Source organism: Triplophysa dalaica, chromosome 21, assembly GCF_015846415.1.
Source record: "Triplophysa dalaica isolate WHDGS20190420 chromosome 21, ASM1584641v1, whole genome shotgun sequence".
Classification (NCBI taxonomy): Eukaryota; Metazoa; Chordata; class Actinopteri; order Cypriniformes; family Nemacheilidae; genus Triplophysa; species Triplophysa dalaica.
Window position 1 is genome coordinate 19,722,435 of NC_079562.1, and position 11,437 is coordinate 19,733,871.

The 11,437-nt window shown below is 39.1% G+C and overlaps 2 protein-coding genes across 4 annotated transcripts; one reads left to right on the forward strand and one right to left on the reverse strand.

The window, feature by feature from the left end:
- Positions 1 to 481: 481 nt before the first annotated feature.
- cnpy2 (canopy FGF signaling regulator 2) lies at positions 482 to 3,905 on the reverse strand. Of its 3 annotated transcripts, none has more exons than XM_056735129.1 (6): positions 3,835 to 3,905; positions 3,471 to 3,570; positions 1,514 to 1,629; positions 1,239 to 1,436; positions 929 to 1,025; positions 482 to 720 (listed from the first exon to the last, which is right to left on the reverse strand). In XM_056735129.1, exons 2-6 carry the CDS (start codon positions 3,562 to 3,564, stop codon positions 677 to 679), a joined length of 549 nt encoding a protein of 182 aa, XP_056591107.1. In that variant the 5' UTR covers positions 3,565 to 3,570; positions 3,835 to 3,905; the 3' UTR covers positions 482 to 676. The 3 variants fall into 3 exon arrangements, with proteins under 3 accessions (XP_056591107.1, XP_056591106.1, XP_056591105.1); XM_056735128.1 differs by having other exon boundaries at positions 1,514 to 1,622; positions 3,752 to 3,852; XM_056735127.1 differs by having other exon boundaries at positions 3,752 to 3,846.
- A 341-nt stretch (positions 3,906 to 4,246) lies between these two features.
- LOC130410715 (uncharacterized) lies at positions 4,247 to 6,310 on the forward strand. The gene is made up of 3 exons (XM_056735541.1): positions 4,247 to 5,159; positions 5,398 to 5,714; positions 5,955 to 6,310. Coding segments are annotated over exons 1-3 (675 nt in total). The 5' UTR covers positions 4,247 to 5,157.
- The last annotated feature ends 5,127 nt before the right edge of the window (positions 6,311 to 11,437 follow it).

Here is an 11,437-nt window from a genome sequence, read left to right on the forward strand (position 1 = left end):
AAAAAGTAACCTAACACTTTCATTTATTAATCTGTGAACTAGTTTTGATTTAAAACTCATGTTTAAACGCTTCATATTGCAATGCAATTTAGTCATGATATAGCAATGCTCTCCCACATATATAGCTATAATCACTGCAATTATTTCCGTCATTGGTATAAGTTGCAGAAGGGTGGATAATATTGACAAGAAAAAACATCTTGCTGTTAACGTTTCTATAGCCATTTCGGCATCCCTATAGCTTCAACCACTATACCAGATCCACCCTTACAACGTGAAAACTGCGTCGAACTGAAACTAGCATAAACCACTTGCCAGGTTGTCACGGTGGTGGTCACCTCCAAACATTTGGTTGAATATAAATTAATTTCAACTTCTAAACTGCACCAGATCTATGATATGTGATCTATTGATCTGTGATCTAATGATCTATGATCTATTATAACTTAAAATATCAAGCTAGACTATTGAGGAGACAAACTTTAGCTGTTTAGATTCAGCTTTAATGAATAACATTGAACATTATTGATGGTAACCATTATTACGTGTAAACAGGACAACCGGTAACCCATGGGGTCATCAGTCAAGTAGATCACTGAACATTTAACATCCAATTACAGCAAGTAACAAATAAGAGAATCAATCTGAGGGCACAGACTGATTGTCATGATGTGCCTCATAATTCATCATTAGCTATCTGCAGGGCATGGTCACAGAGATCTGTTGGAAGAATAAAAATGCATTACATACGCATAAAGTTTTGTGATACAGTTGATGTGCTTTAAAAGACATCACGAATCAGGTGATGTAATAATGCTTTGAACAGGAATAAACCAAAGAATTACAAGGCTTTTAATTCATCAAGTCATCTATAAATGGAATTAAAGGTACTTTGGGGAAAGAAATATCTCATGATGAGCTGTATTACCTGTCCTTTCACTACACAGCTTGTCCTTAACATTGTGTGTTTCATGAGCAAAGAATTCAATAAGTTCATCCTCATGTTGCTCAACGATCGATTCACACTGTAAGAAATCATCAATTACTATTCACACAAATGACACATTAGGAAATGACTGTGTTAATAACAATCCTAAGTAGTGTAATATTCATGAATTTGCCTGAAGTATTACAAAACTGATGTAATTATTTCCTAAAATGGACATCAGTGAAGTCAGCCTAAATTTGAACGGCACTTTAGATTTGTTTTGACCTTATCAACTGAACAGCAAACTTACCGCAAACTTTAACCTGGAGCTTACGCTGGAGTCAAAGGCCACATCAGAAAGGTCCATTGCTTTGCCGTCACGGGGTGTATGTCTTACGTATGTCTTTCCATTGGTGGTGGGGTCAACACCTTCACCGTAATCCTTCATCTGCTCACAAACTTCTTCCATCAGTTCAAGCAGATGGCTCTCTGAGCGAGCGAAAGGAGTCTGTGTATATGAAACAACTATGAGTGATACAAGAGTTGATGGCTGCGGTTTCCAAACAAAAAGACAAAAGAAATCACCTCTTTGACTGACTGAGAACCATCAGGATTGATCCGAAATGACCCTGTCTGGATCATTATCTTGGGATCTATCTGTGATATTGCCCATTCCATTTCATCCACTAATGCCCTACATGCTTAACAAACACACACACAAACGTAAACACACATACATCAGGTTTAGGAATTACAGCTCTGTAGTATGTAGCTCTCCTCTTTTTTAAGGGACCAAAAATAATTGGACAATCAAATCAAAAGCCGTTTTATCGACAGGTATGGTCTTTTCCTTGAATGCTTTCCTCATAAATTAAGCAAAATTTGTCCCGGTCTTCTCTTTATTGTTTATTCATTGACTTCTTTACCTCTTGGAGAGTGTAACTTGCTTGTCTGGACGTTGTGAAGGGGTTTTTCTTTATCATGGAGAGGATAATGCCATCGTCCACAACTGTTTTCTTATATGGACGTCCAGGATATTTTGTTGCTGAGCTCACCAGTGGGTACCAAATTGCTGATTTGGCCACTCTTAATGTTTCTGGTATCTTTCTGATGGATTCACTTGCATGTAGATCTCCCTGAACCACATGATGTAGGTTCACTCACAGTAACAGCTCCCAAATGCAAACAGCACACTTAGAATCAACTACAGACGTTTAACATGTTTAATTTATGAGGATATGATAAAAGGAAATGCTCATACCTGTCAATGAAACGGCTTTAAATTCGACTGTCCAATAATTTTTGGTCCCTTGAAAAAGGGGGGAACTACATGTCACACTGTACACACAAGATCCCAGTTAAAAGTCATGTCACTGTCGAATTTTAGTTGTCATAATGTACAACAATAAAGACTTCTTAAAACAGACTCATTCAAGAACACTTGTCTGGAGATTCACCTCATAGACTGTCATGTGATCCACGCTGAAGGACTGCTCATCAACACTGACAGAAATTTGATCTTTGTGGTCATAATAACAGCTTTACCTGTTGCCTTAACGTGTCAGACACCAATAACTCTAACCACACGTTATGTTGTTACAGCAAGCACACTATAGGCAGTAGTTAACTAAACTTGACTCACTGAATGTGACATTATAAATACATACTGATTTAAATGTTTCACTTTCACATCCTGAATTTAAACAACAAATGTATATTGTAGACCATCTTATTGCTTTTGGCAGAAAGTACACGCCGTTTTATCCGAGAAATGATAAATATTTCACGATAAATATTCTTTAGTGCATTGCGCTATGGCTGATGTCTGACATCGGGCAAGAGGGGGCAGGCTTTGCGAAGGGTCAATTCCTTAACCCTTCAGCCAATTTGATTGTGATTGTTTGAGTGTGCACTTTAAGACAATATTCATTATATAACTATAACTCCAATAAATTTGAGTAAAAAGTTAAAATAACAAAATAAAAATGTGCCTTTGTCCAAATATGTATGTATCTAACTAGAATACTATGCTCATCAGGTCAGCAGAGAAGAAAATATAGATTTTAACTGCAAAACTATTCATAATTATGCACACCTGAATATAAAGCATTTTCACTTCTAGCTTCTGTTTACCCTTACATGTCACTTTTGAATGATTACATTTAAAATGAATACTATACTATATTATTAAACTAATAATATACTATTAATAGTATACTTAAATAAATGTGGTTTGTAATTAGTAAAATGTGCTCAAAAAAGCCATCAGAATATCAATTTAATAATAATGCACGCACTGTATTTATTAACATTTATGTGTGTGTTTGTGTAATATTCACAATGATCACATACACGTTTGATCATGTACTTCGCCAATCAAAAACCCAAACATTTAATAAATTAGTTTCAATGGACATTTGTTTAGTTAAAACAGCATAAGGCATTAACATGTTTTAGCCTATGACATCCAACCCGCAAGTATAAATCCTTAAGTAAGAACTTTCGTCAACGAGTTGTGAGAGGTTTGACAAAGTTGAAATACCACCGCATTTGAGGTTTTGTCTGGAGCCTTGAATTAACAATGGGAGCAAAGCCATCAATGCACAAAGAAGAACAATCCGCAAAATGTTGTCCATCACCACCTACAAACACAATAAAAAACGTCATTCAAAATAATAATACAAAAGTTTTATCAACGAACGTTATTACAGGCAATATTATTTTCAGCAGCAACTGTAATATAGATCGGAATAACACCCCAAATTCCAGCTAAACAAAAGTTTACAACCTTTACAACAACCAAAAAGAAAAGCAAAATCTTACAATCAAACGCATGCATTTTGTCTGGATATGAAAAGATCGCACTATATCACTTTCATGTATGTTGTAACGCGAAAGACGCAAACCTTCGGGTTTAAATCTGCCACACGAGCTGATGACGTCCTCACACACGTGATAAACGGGGCTGACCAGAGATTTGCCTGAATCATACGAAACATCCACATCCACGTGCTGTAATAAGGAATGAATGATCAAATACATTTATTTTGAATTAATTATGCCTAAAATACCATTTAAATGGGCCCGTTTACATAGATTATTAGTCATCGATAATAATGATTATAAGTCATTGATAACGTCAACATAAAAACATTATGCAGTAACTCCGCCATTTCATTTTTACAGTGGAAATTTTGATTTAAAAATAGATAAATGTATGGTTTGATTATTGCTGCTGTTCGAAAATACTTTTCCTTATCAAATCGATTTTGTATAGTTATTTTATTTTCAATTCATATAGGCCTAGCATCTTCTTTTTCCGCTACCTACGGCGACTTTAGCAAAGGCAGCACAGAAGCCAAATTTGAATCGGTATAGAACAATTAAAATGTGTTTTTGAACACAGGGTAAGGTGGTGCGAGCACATGTCAGAGGCCCTGGAGGAGGTTTTTGCGTAGGTTTATGAAGATTCTAGAATAAAATAAACAGTCTGTTGCTGTAGTAACGAACGCAACTTTCACATGCATCTGATAAACCGCGCTTTTTGTTGTTAATGTTGTGGATATTGTTTAAAGAAGGAAAAACGTTACATGTCTATTTCAGATGCTTATTATTTCGCCATAAAGGCAGTCTCGAATGACCGTGGGTTTGCTTCTCACGTAGGCTAATATCTATGGTTTGGCCAATTGACACACAGAGTCAAGCTTTTAAAATTGGTGCAAATTTAGCATTATTTAACATTTTATTGGTATGCAGCAATTCCAATGTAATCATACAAAATCTTCAAATATCCAAATATCCTAATATTACATTTGTATAGCATACCAACTAAAACTATTTAAAAAAAAAATGTACCATCTAAAATGCAAATCGTTCCAAACAAACAGTGGAACGAGAATGCAAGCTGCAGTTTCTCCGACCGAATCAGACACGCTGGAGCTCCCTGTTCCTCGCTGTTCCCCTGAGGTTTTTTTTCTCGATGGGAGTTTTGGGTTCCTCACCACCGTTTGCATATTGTTTTGCACTATCTGCCTGGCCGGGGGGGCTGCTTTAGAATTCATACTTGTATTAAATGTGTCTCATGTACAGCTGCTTTGTAACAATGAAAATTGTAAAAAGCGCTATATAAATAAAGTTGAGTTGAGTTGAGTTGAGAAAGGATTGTGCGCATTCTCCGAGAGCAAGGAGAACAAGCAATTCGCAATGTTTGCACAGCATTAAAGATAAAGATGTAAGTTGATGAGCTTTATATTTTGTTTTTAAAGAATAATAAAAAAAGCCTTGCTGATTAATGGGGGAATCCAAGCAAGATTTCTTTGCATGGTGGTGTAACAATTGTGTATGACTTGAATTAATGTAATTTATTGTATTTTTACTTATTTGTGTATTTAACATGTACAATGCATAATAAGGACATTGTACCAGAAATAGCTATAAGTAATCTTTTTTTATTGTTACATATTTTATAGGTTCAATCCAGCTGAAATGGGTTTTTTTGTCGAGTATGCTGCTGTGATGAAGCCTGCTGCCATGGCCCTTAATATCCTCCAAGGGGAATCATCTGCGCATATGGGCCTCCTGCTGCCAACACTTTACCAGTTGCGGGACAAGCTGAAGAGGTTGGAGTCATCTTGTAAAATGTGTACATCTCTTGTTCACACCCTGCAGCAAGGGATCCAGAAACGTTTTGGAGACGTCATGAAAGAGCCTGAGCTGATTGCAGCAGCAATACTCCTAACAAGATTCAGAACATCCTGGACCACAGAGGAGATCATCTTAAATGCTGGTAAATATATTTGTTTTTAATTCAAATGTGAACCAGTAGACATTGACCTTTATATATCTGTATAATGTTACTGTCATTTAAGATTATAGTGTGTCAGTGACAAACAACAGGGTGACAATATAGTTAGAAACTCAGGTAGCTTTTAATGTCAAACACCAGCAGCTTGACAGCCTATACAGTAGAAGGGTAAGAATAATGTGCAGACCTAATTATTTTGAAAAACGATTTCTCTTGCCATAGGCCTTGATTACATCAGAAATCACCTCGACACCGACTTGGATGATATCACCAGCACAAACAGCAGCCTCTCTGATGAAGACGACTTCTTTGCATCCATGGAGTTGGAAAAATCACAAGTAGGAGAGCTGGAGAGGTACCTTTCATGTATGTCCCCTGCAGGTATGGATCTACTCCACTCCTTTCCTCACATCAAGAAGCTGTCACTCAAACTCAACACAGGTCTTCCTGCATCTGCAGCCTGTGAGAGACTTTTCAGTCATGCAGGACTCCTGTTCACTGCTAAACGATCACAGCTTCACAGCAAGAACCTTGAGAGCCAACTACTGTTGAAGCTTAATAGTGACATCACCGAGTAATTCTTTTGTGAGGTTGTTTGTTTCTGCATGTTTTGTCACAAACACACACACACACTCTCTCTCACACACACACTCTCTCTCTCTCTCTCTCTCTCTCTCTCTCTCGCACGCACGCACGCACGCACGCACGCACGCACACACACACACACACACACACTCTCTCTCACACACACACATACTCTATCTCTCTCTCACACACACAGTTTATGAGAGTTTATGGGCTGCCTTGTTCTAGTTCTGTCTGCAAAGCCTGGTAAAAAGTATAAAGGTTTGGAAATTTGTGTTTACTTGTGTTTATTTATTTTTTATTATTTTATTTATTTTATTTTTTAAGTACTTGAATAACCTGGATTATTTTAATTTAAGCTATTTTGTAATTCATTTATTTATTTTATTTTAATTTATTTTATTGATTTGATGAACTATAATTTGCTTAAACATTATTATTTTGTATTTTTGTCTGTCTGATTGAATGCTTGTTAAAAAATAAATCAGACGTTACTCAACAGTTACTCAGTACTTGAGTAGTTTTTTTAACCAAGCACTTTTTTACTCTTACTCAAGTAATTATTTGGATGACTACTTTTTAATTTTACTTGAGTCATATTATTCTGAAGTAACAGTACTTTTACTTGAGTACAATTTTTGGCTACTCTACCCACCTCTGAACATAACTATATAACAAATGTAAAGTGTTAACTTTATAGGCTACAAATAAAATTAGGCTACAACAGGCCTATGCAAAACAGCAGCATACAGTTGTATCAAGGACAGACTGGCATTGAGAAAAAACTATGCTGTCAATGTGAACACCCAAATGCTTTTCGTTTGCGAGTCTTAATCATCTTGTTTTCAGACCAGAAATCTATAAAGCGATCTCCATGCCTCAACTGTTGCGTAGGCCTATATGTGCACCATGGGAGGAACGGGAGAATGTCATACAGACACACGCACATAAAAACATTATTTAATTGGTTAATTGGAGTTTTCGTGCGAAAATAATTGTATTTTCTTCTGTTATATAGGTATATTCTTTGTTGTGTGCAATAAAAAAAAGTAAAAGAAAAATTAGACGTCGGTTCTTAAAGGAGCCGGCTCAGACCCATGACTACCGACCGGCATGAGGCACACCGTTCGCACAGCCCTTGCGACGGCACTGTTTACAAATATAATCAATAGATGTAAATACACTTACATGGACCGCGTATTGGCTGCTTTGGTCAGCTTTGTAAACATGTAAACAGATGCAAGTAAACGGGGGAGCGGCACTTTATCTGAATTCAATTTTGTTTGATTAACGCCCGTCCCTACCTATTCAGAATTGATCTTCAATTAACCCACCCTCTAAAAGCCATCCTTGAAGCCTCTCTCAACTCTATCTTTCAAGCTGTCTCACCCAGGACCCAACTTTCTTACCTTACAGCATGGAGGAATTTCCAAGCTTTTCACAGCACATTCAACCCCCCTTTCTTAAATCTCTCTCTCCTCTCCATCATGTCATTTATTTTTTTCCTCAACACAACAAAAAATTTCCAAGCCAAATACACAGTTATCCCAGAGTATTTAATCCCTAGTGTTTCCTTTGTTTGGTGTCGGTCTTTGTTTCAGGCTTTGTTTATGTGCCTCCTATGTTAAAAAAAGTAGTTTCAACTCAATTATGCTCCTTCCTCCAAAGGAATGACATTAATGATGAATTCCAGTCTGGATTTCGAGCATGTCACTGTACAGAGACTGCTTTGATCAGAGTTACAAATGATCTTATTTTAGCGTCTGACCGTGGCTGTATTTCGTTATTGGTGCTGCTAGACCTCAGTGCTGCATTTGACACCATTGACCATAGCATTCTTCTACATAGACTCGAAAATTACGTCGGCATTAACGGAATAGCATTGAAATGGTTTAAGTCTTATTTATCCGACCGTTTTCAATTTGTAGCAATAAACAATGAGGTGTGCCGCAAATAACAAGTCCAGTACGGTGTACCACAGGGCTCAGTCTTGGGGCCTCTGCTCTTCGCTTTATACATGCTACCTCTAGGAGATATAATAAAGCGACACGGAATTAGCTTTCACTGTTATGCTGATGATACTCAACTTTATATTTCCGCGAAGCCTAATGAAACTCAGCAGTTTCATCGAATAAAGGATTGCATAGCTGACTTAAAAATGTGGATGAGTAACAATTTTTTACTACTGAACTCAGACAAAACAGAAGTGTTACTTACTGGACCGAAAACTGCAATGTGTAACAACCAAGAATACTGCTTAACGATTGACGGATGCTCCATAAAATCCTCGTCATCAGCTAAGAATCTTGGTGTTGTGTTCGATAGTACTCTGTCATTTAAAAAAGCCATGTTGCCAACACCTGTAAAATTGCATTTTTCCAATTTAAGAATATATCTAAATTACGTCATATGCTGTCACTGTCAGATGCAGAGAAATTAATTCATGCATTCATGAACTCAAGACTAGATTACTGTAATGCACTTTTAGGTGGTTGCCCTGCGGGCCTATTACAAAAACTGCAACTGGTTCAAAACGCGGCAGCTCGAGTTCTTACGCGTACAAAAAAGTATGAGCATATAACCCCGGTTCTGTCAACCTTGCACTGGTTACCTATAAAGCATCGCATTAACTTTAAGATCATGCTTATTACCTATAAAGCCCTACATGGTCTAGCGCCGCAGTATTTGAATGAACTTCTATTGTATTACAGACCTCCACGTACATTACGCTCAGGCGTCCTGTCAGTTGGTAATACCTAGAATTTCAAAATCGAGTGCAGGTGGTAGATCCTTTTCTTATCTAGCGCCTAAACTTTGGAATATTCTTCCCTGCACGGTCCGGGAGGCAGACACACTCTGTCAATTTAAATCTAGACTAAAGACTCATCTTTTTAATCTTGCATACACTACACCTCCATAATATTAATCCTCAGAGGATTTAGGCTGCATTATTTAGATCAACCGGAACCAGGAACACATCCAACAACAAATGATGTACTTGTTGCATCAAAGAGTGCAGAACAGTACTCTACTCTCAGCCAGTCTTGTCTCTTTGTTCCAAGGTTACCGCAGGATGCAGTTCATGCCCAGACCTGATGGCAGAGCTGAGAATGGGAAGCGGTGACCTGACAAGAGCTAAGAGGATAGAGCTGGATAAAGGACGCAACAACTTTGTTTTTCCTACAACATTTCAAATGCTATTAGATTGTTAATGATAATCTTAAATCCTTAATTTTTATATTTTATTAAGCCTTGTTGTGCAAGCACTGTTGAGCTTGTGCAGAGGCAGCAGCTTTTGCCAGAGGGGAACTGGAATCCCCTGGTTGTGCCTGGGTTCCCCTGATGTTTTTTTTCTCGATGGGAGTTTTGGGTTCCTCACCACCGTTTGCATATTGTTTTGCACTATCTGCCTGGCCGGGGGGGCTGCTTTCGAATTCATACTTGTATTCAATGTATCTCATGTACAGCTGCTTTGTAACAATGAAAATTGTAAAAAGCGCTATATAAATAAAGTTGAGTTGAGTTCGGTTCTGTGGATTACCTTGGTTTGTGTTTTGTCTTGTTTTATTTCATTAAATGTTTTTCTGCACATGGATTCGCTTCTTGCCTGAACTCTCATTGTAACAGAAAGACCGCCCAAACAATGGATACAGCTGTATCCCTTGTCAGCATTAGGCAAGGTAACCGTACCCTCGAGGACCATATTCAAGACTGTCTGGACATTTCATTTCACTCTGATCTCCCAGACTTCGCACTCATAGACTTGTTCTGTTATGGATTAAACCAACCTCTTCAAGAACACCTCATCCGTAATGGTCCTAGAGGGTCACTAGCTGAATTTATGGATTACACTCTTCTGAGCTCTTGTTCCACTCTCACCATGGGTGAGGTTCATGAGAAGATCGCCTCTAATATTATTTTGGGAGGAGGCAGTGGCCCAGAGTTTGCAGCGGACAGTCCGCTCGCAAGATGGCCGCCAGTCCAGAGCCCGCTCGCAAAATGGCCGCCAGTCCAGAGCCCGCTCGCACAATGGCCGCCAGTCCAGGGCAAACTGGCAAGACGGCGATCGGTCCAGAGTCTGCTCGCTAGATGGCCACTGAGCCAGAGTCTGCAGCCGTGATGGCCGCCAAGCCAGAGTATCTAGCCATGATGGCCGCCAAGCCAGAGTCTCCAGCCATGATGCCCGCCAAGTCAGTCTCCAGCCGCCAAGCCAGAGTTTCCAGCCTTCATGGCCACCAAGCCAGATACTCCAGCCGTCATGGCAGCCAATCCAGTCTCTCCAGCCGTCATGGTCCTAGGTTCAGTGGCGTCCAATCCTGGGGAGTTGTCCTTGGAATCGGTGCCAGAGTTTGGAACTCCAGACAGGACCGGCCTGCCATAGTTCTCCGAGCCGGTCCCATCCGGCCTGCCATAGTTCCCAGAGCCGGTCTCCTCCGGCGTGCCAAAGCTCCCAGAGCCGTTCCTGTCTGGCGTGCTAGAGTTCCCCGTGCCGTCCCGTACAGTGTGCCAGACTTCCCTGAGCCAGGTCCCGCCCAGGTCCGCCTGGAGAATAATAAGCGTAGCTGCGGTTAATTAACTACGAATTAAGTGAAAGTTTATACGAAAAGATGTGTCTTTTCGTGTGTATATTTCGTGTGGAAGAGTGTGTATCGGGAAGGCTATTCCAGAGTTTAGGTGCAACATTTGAGAAAGCTCGACCCACTTTGTTGGATTTAGTTAATCTAGGTGTTATCAAGAGTAACAAGAGAGTTTTGAGATCTTAGAGAGCGTGATGGGTTGTAATGTGATAGAAGCTCTGTTAAGTAGGTAGGGGCTAAACCATTTAAGACATTGTAAGTAATTAAAAGAATTTTAAAATCAATACGATACTTAATGCGTAGGCAGTGAAGCGATGACAAAACGTCTTGGTTACGGATGTACCCTCAGTTCTCTGATGGAGGGAACGAGACGTTGTGTCCAACCGACATATGGGGTTCGCCCTTGAGAACCTATCACTTCGACTGTTTTTAAAACAGGCCAATGAAATTGGCAAATGAAATTTGCTTGCTGGACTCCGCCCCCGGATATAAAAGGGAGACAACGTACTGTATTCATTCACCTTAGTTCTGAGGAGCCTGAGA

What these genes read in the sequence shown, in the direction of transcription:
- cnpy2 (XM_056735127.1), bottom strand. An exon ending in GCTCCAGGTTAAAGTTTGCG is followed by an intron (nt 1,026 to 1,238) that starts GTAAGTTTGCTG and finishes GATTTCTTACAG; the next exon opens with TGTGAATCGATCGTTGAGCA. An exon ending in GCTGTGTAGTGAAAGGACAG is followed by an intron (nt 721 to 928) that starts GTAATACAGCTC and finishes TTCTTCCAACAG; the next exon opens with ATCTCTGTGACCATGCCCTG.
- LOC130410715 (XM_056735541.1), top strand. An exon ending in GGAGATCATCTTAAATGCTG is followed by an intron (nt 5,715 to 5,954) that starts GTAAATATATTT and finishes CTCTTGCCATAG; the next exon opens with GCCTTGATTACATCAGAAAT.